This window comes from Chanos chanos, chromosome 5 (assembly GCF_902362185.1).
Source record: "Chanos chanos chromosome 5, fChaCha1.1, whole genome shotgun sequence".
NCBI lineage: Eukaryota > Metazoa > Chordata > Actinopteri > Gonorynchiformes > Chanidae > Chanos > Chanos chanos.
Genome location: NC_044499.1, coordinates 33,568,629 through 33,576,480, shown reverse-complemented (window position 1 = coordinate 33,576,480; position 7,852 = coordinate 33,568,629). Strand labels below are relative to the sequence as shown.

The following is a 7,852-nucleotide window of genomic DNA, read 5'->3' as shown; positions in this document are numbered from 1 at the left end:
ACATTTCAAGACTTTTCACCCTGTTTCTGCTTTTCCCCCTGTGGAAACCGTCAGCTTACTGTAATACTGTACTGAGAAATGTGTCTTGTGTAAGAGCCAGACAATGTCTGGATTTTTGACAAGTTATATAAGCCTTAACCGTGGAGAATATCCAGACCTCGTGATCAGTCATTGGGCTTAAGGCATACAACCCATTGTGGGCTGAGTTTTAAAAGAAATCAGCTCAAGTCACAAGGACCAGTTTGAAGGATCAACTCCACTATTTTTCTCCTATCTGAAGGACAGTGCTGGATCTCTTTGTCAGATAATGGACAAAGCCTTACTCTAAACTTAAGCTGATGTAATTGTGTATGTGTGTGTGTGGTCAGAACGTGGGATGATTTAATGATGGAAATCATCAGCCGAACTCTGGTTTCCGTGGGCTCGTTTATAGCCGACGCGTTGCGCTCATTTACTGAGTTATTCCTAACTCAACCGGTCACTCCTACCCTTTCTCACCTAGAGGACACAGACCTGAAGACACTGACTGGAGGTAAGAGACAAAACGGTCATGCATGACAACTATGCAACAGCGATCAAAGCTTTCTGTCTGACATTGAAGGTTAGGGCTAACCTTCTTGACGGTCTTCTTGAGAAGTTTTAGAGGAAGTAAGTAACTGTCATCATTTCCATGGGCTGCAGATCAGAGTACATTTAAAGCCCGGACACTCTGGGAAAAATCAGGGGCAGTCATCATGGCCGTACGGAGACCTGGATGATTTATGTGCAGAGAGGTAATGTAAATGTCACTATTACTCCATAAAGTTCTCAAATGTCCACGTGTGGTATGTGTTACTGAGAGCCTTTGAGTTGTTCCTCTAAATCTCCCTTTTCCTATTATGACTCTGTGTGTGTGTGTGTGTGTGTGTGCGTTTATGTGCATTGTTATGTGCATGCATGCGTGTGTGTGTGTGTGCACGTGCATGTGTGCGTGTTTGTGTGCTTGTCTGTGTGTGTGTGGTACAGGAGGCCTCTGAGCTGTCCTCTCTCAGGCCCCAGTTGGATGAACTTGGGGTCCCGCTCTATGCTGTAGTGAAGGAGAACATTGGCACAGAGATCCAAGACTTCAGACCTTACTTCAGAGGGGAGATATTCTTGGATGAGAAGGTAACATAAAAATCAAGGACATCAGTCCTTAGTGACTTAAAACAGGGTTAAAGAATAAGAGCTAGCTCATCAGCAGACTGTTACATGGCTGATTTAGGGCATTTCTTACCCAAGAGTCTGGATTTCTTCATTCTTTAGGAGGCTGGACTACAGCATTAAGTTTAGTCATCTCAATCAAGTATGCAAGAGTGCAAACTTCCTCCTTTCATAATTAATTGGATGGCAGAGTGTGAACTTTATGTAGATGTGATTTACAGAGTAGATTTCTGTCATTCACTTCTTACATTGTCTAGTCTGTATATAGTTACTGTTACTGAGTTTCTGTTTTATGCTCTGATTGAGTGTTTACATGATGAATGAGTAGTGTAATATACTGAATGTATGTCCTTGTGCTGAGTAAGCATTATTATTGTAACTGAGTAATGCATGAAATGAATATTCAAGTATCAAATGTGTACTGGTGTACTAGATATGTGTTTGTGTACTAAATGCAATAAGCTGTACTGAGTGTAGTGAGGGTATAAAAAAGACTTTGTATGTGCTTGGTGAACACTGCAGGGTGTACATGCTGAGTGAGTGTTGTTTTTCCCTGTAGAGACGTTTCTATGGTCCACGGGAGCGTAGCATGGGCCTGACAGGGATTCTGCGTGTGGGAGTAAGGAAAAGTGGCCTGAGAGCGCTGATGGGTGGCTTTTGGGGGAACATCTACGGGGAGGGATTTGTACTGGGAGGGGTGTTTGTCATTGGAGCGGGACAGCAGGTGAAGCATTTTATCGTTAAATTGACATTTTGAGCCATCAGTAATGTGTTGCAATAAATGGAAAAAATTCAGTTAAAATGTCAAATGTTTATTCAAATTGAACAGAGACGTATTTGAGACCAGTGAATGTTCTTTTCCCTCTGCAGGGGATACTACTTGAACACAGAGAGATGGAGTTTGGTGATAAAGTCAACATCGCAGATGTTATTCAAGCTGCCAGACAAATCCAAACTAAACCTGTGGCACTAAAGCAAAAATAGCTTTCATTTGGTACAGTGGAACATGCCATGTCTTTGAGCCCAAAGGATTATGCAGTATTTGTAATTCAGTGTAATTGATTAGGGTTATATCTGTGCATTATTCATGCTTCAGCATGTTGGAGTGTTTCTGTGTGTGTGTGTGTGTGTGTGTGTGTGTGTGTGTGTGTGTGTGCGTGTGTGTGTGTGAATAAGTTGCTTGCTTGTGGTAAGAGTGTATTAATGATAGCCTGACTCTAAACTCTGTTGAGTGAGCAGTCTTGATGCTATACACTCTAACCTCATTTGATAGTTCACAGCACGCACACACACACACATACACACACACACACACAACTGAAAAACATACTGCTAACATTGATAATAGAGCCTTAACGCACAATAAAATATAATATAAAAATGATATTTTTTAAAAAACACTTTGTCATTTTGTTTTGATTACACAACATAAGACATAATTTACCATGTCACTGGGGCTAATGGCCTGACTCATGGTTTATGCTCCACCAGTTTATCAAAATCAGCTTTGGTTATGTGCAGTGTCAGACTTCTCTGATTGGCTGATACTGCCTTCATGCAAACAAACGCGAAGCCCTGCCTGTATTTTAGTTAGGGAGTGGTGTTAATATCATGGGAGTCATACTGTGCTAAAGAGGAAATAGCAACCAAAGAGCTGTCCTTCAAAGGGAAATTCCTGCAAGAACAAGTTTGTATTCTTTTTCACTATTTTCTTTTCAGTGTTATATCTAACAGCTAGTGAAGGCATAGAGTAAGAAAGAAAGAAAGAAAGAAAGAAAGAAAGAAAGAAAGAAAGTTGCATCATAAAAATATTAATGTCTTAATGTATTTTTGAATCACAGCTCGAATATTTAGAGATTCGGGCACATTGTTTACCTCATTACATTGGAGTGGTATGCTGAGTCCTTTTAAAAATGTGTAGTTAACGTGACCTCTAATGTATTCTAAATACTCCATTAACTCTTCCAGAGACTCTGTAATTACTTCAGTCAGCAGTACATGAAAGCTGTTGTTTAGGCAATAAGGCATGAATATGTAAAGGGGTCTGTGGCGTGATAGATAGGAAAACAGAAAAAAAAATGTAGTCTTCTCAGTCAAGAGAGACCTGTCATTTAAACATTGCTGAAGTAAGAATCAAAGTTTTTTTTGTTTTTGTTTTTTTTAAAGATAATTAACTGTTTTTTTAAAGATAATTAACTGTGAAATTAAAATGAAATGCATATATTTTGAGTAGCAGGTTAAGAGATTAAAGGGGTAAATAGAGTGCACTTAACATGCAAGAATGGGTGGTTCCTAACTTTGGTATGTAGTGTTGTGGGTCATTCTGCTCATAATTCACAGGAATGGAAATATGAGAGATTGGCACAATACATGAAAGTGCAGTAGCAAATATATTAAGGCAGAAAAGTCAAGGTGTTCTGTTCTCCTCTTCATAAAGAAGTCATATCTCACAAGATTAATATAATACACTATGAATAATGAAAGCACACTCAGTTCTACCAAATTTGTCTATAAACAGAGATTTAGTAATCATTCATATAATCCTTCTCTCTGAAGACTCAGTCCAGAAGTAAGTCTCTAAAGTGCATTATCACAGGCAGAAGTGACACAATGTAAGATAAGAGAGCTGGACTAGTAACTGGAAGACTGTGGGTCCGAACCCCAAACATAACAGCTCATTGTTGATGTGTTCTTGAGCAAGTTACCTAACCCCAAAGTTGCTTCAGAGGTGTGTGATCTCTCATGCAGATATTAATGACGGTGAGTTCTTCTGAATAAGAGTGTTACATGAACAAAATTGTAATCATGTTCTGAACCATTAGTATTTCTTTAGTTACTAAAGTAACATTCACTCCATCACCATCTTGGTTCATACAGACTGAATTAAAGATATGCCTTATTACACTCCCTGATGAAGATGAGTCTGTTTTGCTGTTTGGCAGTGGTTATCACAGAGGGAGATATCTGGGTGTATGGGGTGTGCTCTGTGGCTGTGGCTGGAATCACATTTCTTTTCCTCTTGGCCAACACTGACCTCTTCCTGATCACATCAGCTCAGGCCTCACTGGACTTCCTGTCTGATGCAGACCTCAGAACTACCACCCAAGGTAAGGAGGCTGAGAAACTGGAGCATTTAACACTTAACACCTCACAAACAGAGGAAGACCCAAGGTTAGTGTACCTCTCTGACATGTTGGTCAGTTCCTCTCCCTCTTGTTTATGTGAAAGTCTAGGAGTGTTGTTCTTATTAATGCAGAGTGATTTAGAATTGGGAAAGGAATTTATCTGAGGATTGTTGATCTCTGTCCAAACTGGTCGTTAAAATGTTTCCTTCATAATGTGTAATGTCGAGCTTTTGCTGCTCTGCTGTGTAAGTTCAAGCAGGACAAACTGACGGTTTTCCTGATTACTACTATAACTGTTCTGAGGAGCTATGTGGTTTTATTGGTCTTTCTGGTTTGTATTAAAACTGGGTATATCTGGAATGATGGGGATAAGACTTGCTGATCTGATAGGGAGGAATTATCTTTGGAAATTTGGCATAAAATACAGATAATTCCTCATAAAAGCTAGAAAGGGTCATTCCTACTTTGTGGTTTTGTGTTTTTTCCCACCTCTCCAGTGTTAATCGAGGTTAGTTACCATTTCCTGAAATACATATTTTCCCTCGTTAAACAATAATGTTTCACCCCTCCCAAATAAATCAGCTTGTCACTCAAGTCATTCAAACAAAACCTCCAAACAGTGAAAGTGATTAGTCAAGCATCAGTTCAACATTCAAAACTGATGAGAAGTGCCGCAATGCCACATAACACTGCATAAGCAACCAGTCTAGGAAAAGGTGTAGTTCTCACTCATACCACGTGTTTGACAAGAACTTTTAACCCTTTAGTTTACGCTGAGGATGCATGGCAACCTGGTATAAATCCCTTTCTCTTCTTAAAGTAATTGTCAGTGATGGTGCTGAATTCGGCAAACAGTCAAATGAGAAGAAAGACGATGTTTGTGGGACTGAGCGCTCCTGCGATGTGCAGGTAAGTTCCTCCTCCTGTTTATCCCTCTCATTAATGGGGTATGGGTTCAAATTTAGCTACAGTAGCTACAGCCATAAAATGTGCATAAAATGATCATAGGTTCCCTTTTTTCAGACCGGCGAGACGTGTGATGAGGGTAAGTACAATTCTCATACATTATTCATTAACACATTTTTCATAGCATTTATTATTGACAATCTTTAGAGTAAATAGACATGTCCTGCATGTGACACCAGAAGTGAAAAAAAAAGGAAAAACGGGAACCCTAAAACTTTGTGATTCTCCAGTACCAAATCCCCAGATTGCTCAACATTTCCTTTTTTCCCTAGTTTGAGGATAGCAGTCCAGCTTTTTGGCACTGTCTGGCTGCGGGTTTGTTATTTCCTGTTTTTGCTGTACTGTATGGTTCTCTTTGATGTGATGTGACCCAGCTTGTGACCCAGCAGTGGAGAGAAGCCTTAAAGCAGTCAGCCTGTGGGAGAGCACTGGGGCAGTTATCATGGCAGTGAGACGCCCTGGATGCTCACTGTGCAGAGAGGTATGTGTGTGTGTGTATGTGTGTGTGTGCATGCGTAGGTGTGTGCGTGTGTGTGCGTGTGTGTTTTATAGATGGTCAGCATATATTGTTAGGGATGAGGCCATTTATGAAGCTATATTGCATGTGTGTTTGTGTGTGTGTTTGTGTGTGTGTGTGTGTGCGTGTGTTGGTTAAACAGGAGGCCTCTGCTCTGTGCTCTCTGAAGTCTGAACTAGATGAGCTTGGAGTTCCACTTTATGCTGTAGTGAAGGAGAACATCGGCACAGAGATACGAGACTTCAAACCTTATTTCTGTGGCGAGATCTTTGTAGATGAGAAGGTCAGAAACTGTATTCAAGTTTTTGCATCCACATACTTGTTTTAAATTTATTTTACCACTAGCACAGAGGGCCTGATAATTAACGATTCTTTTCTAAACCAATAATTTGAGGATTCCTTGGTGACTTTTAAGAGCATGTATTCATACATGTGTTCTTTTTTTTGTTTGTTTTTTTATTTGATGCAGCAACGCTTCTATGGTTCAGAGCCACGGAGAATGAAGGCACTGGGTATTGTCCGTTTGGGGGTTTGGCGGAACCTCCTCTTGACCTGGAAGAAGGGTTACCGTGGCAACATGAAGGGGGAGGGTTTTGTTCTGGGTGGCCTTTTTGTGATTGGGCCAGGAAAGCAGGTAAAGATTTTGCTAGAGGGTTCACAGACTAAAATAGTTTGACTGATAGTCATCTATATAATGATAGTATAAATTTGGATATTCTGACAAGAGATATAATTTTTGTAGTCATTTCAAAAATATATCTCCTTCATCTGAAGCTCAAATTGGCCTGTATATTTTGAAACTTTGTATTTCTGGTCATATGAATTCATTGAGTTCTGCTGAAAACTCTGTCAGGTACCATAGATCTACTCATTTAACAACTAAACACTAATAATTATGCCTATGCGTTTATGACCTCATAATAGATGCTGATATTTTGGCCTGTGAGGTCATTACTTTATACTAGATCCAGGATGTTCTGACTATGAAGTCATCACTTCCCAACTGAATTAGAATTATTCCAAAAATTTGTGAGATCATCACATATACAAATTAATGACAGCCCTCCCTATGAGGTCATCACATTAACTAGGTAATGACAGCTGTGTTTATGATGTCATCACTTCATAGTAGAGCATGGTAGTTCCATTTATTAGATAATAACACCCTAAAGGCAGCAAACAATGTTTGACCTTTGGTTTCCTGGTACTCTTATCCCTTTATATATATACACACACTACCTCAGAATATAAATCTCCTAGAAACAGTGTTGTTAGTATTATTTTACCCTTAATCAAATGATTCCTAATGCAGGGCACTGCAAACATTTGTCTATTCTTACTGTACAGGGCATCCTCCTGGAGCACAAAGAGAAGGAATTTGGAGATAAAGCGGACCTTTCATCTGTCCTTGAGGCTGCAAAGAAAATTCAGAAAGAAAAATAAAGGATCTCTCTCTCTCTCTCTCTATATATATATATATATATATATAGATGGAGAGGGAGAGATAGAGAGAAATCACACGACATTTATATGTATCACACACACCAGAGCTTACACACATGCACAGACACAGCCAAAGTTGTGTCATTGATACTACACATCTTAATATATTTTATATGCTTACTACACTTTGTACAATTCTGATAAATTTTCAAGGGATTTTGATCAGCTGTTTTGCGTTTCTCATATTTGGTAATATTCCATGTATCAAGCAAGGAGGTAGAGTTAATATTGGTTACAGTAAATTGACTGCCACCAGTCAATTTTAATATTCTCTGTTTGTTTGCAGGTATTATCCCTCTATTTACGTGTAAAGTGCAAATCCATTAATTGTATGGGGAGAGTATGACTAGTGAATACATTTAGAGAACCACAGTTCCAGTCTAGCCCAGTAGGGGGCCCTAATTACCCTTACAAAAGAAATGGTTCAACCACACCATTTGCACATGCTGTTAGTCTGGCAATGTTCCAAAACTTTCCTACAACCACCTCCCTTACTACGAAGATAGAAGGATTTGTAGCCAAAAACTAAAATGATGTTGGTTTGTTTGTTTGTTTACAT

At 39.4% G+C, this 7,852-nt stretch overlaps 2 protein-coding genes across 2 annotated transcripts; both read left to right on the top strand.

Moving 5' to 3' along the window:
- The first annotated feature begins 387 nt into the window (after positions 1–387).
- On the top strand, positions 388–2,166 carry selenou1b (selenoprotein U1b). The gene is made up of 5 exons (XM_030775545.1): positions 388–532; positions 682–773; positions 1,006–1,146; positions 1,742–1,906; positions 2,053–2,166. Exons 1-5 carry the CDS (start codon positions 388–390, stop codon positions 2,164–2,166), a joined length of 657 nt encoding a protein of 218 aa, XP_030631405.1.
- Positions 2,167–4,099: 1,933 nt separating this feature from the next.
- Positions 4,100–7,233, top strand: LOC115812414 (peroxiredoxin-like 2A). Its single transcript, XM_030774893.1, has 5 exons — positions 4,100–4,289; positions 5,663–5,754; positions 5,933–6,073; positions 6,260–6,424; positions 7,138–7,233. The coding sequence occupies exons 1-5, from the start codon at positions 4,100–4,102 to the stop codon at positions 7,231–7,233; spliced, it is 684 nt and encodes a 227-aa protein (XP_030630753.1).
- The last annotated feature ends 619 nt before the right edge of the window (positions 7,234–7,852 follow it).

What these genes read in the sequence shown, in the direction of transcription:
- LOC115812414 (XM_030774893.1), top strand. Translation starts at nt 4,100, where the DNA reads ATGAGTCTGTTTTGCTGTTTGGCAGTGGTTATCACAGAGGGAGATATC. An exon ending in AGATCTTTGTAGATGAGAAG is followed by an intron (nt 6,074 to 6,259) that starts GTCAGAAACTGT and finishes TATTTGATGCAG; the next exon opens with CAACGCTTCTATGGTTCAGA. An exon ending in TGATTGGGCCAGGAAAGCAG is followed by an intron (nt 6,425 to 7,137) that starts GTAAAGATTTTG and finishes CTTACTGTACAG; the next exon opens with GGCATCCTCCTGGAGCACAA.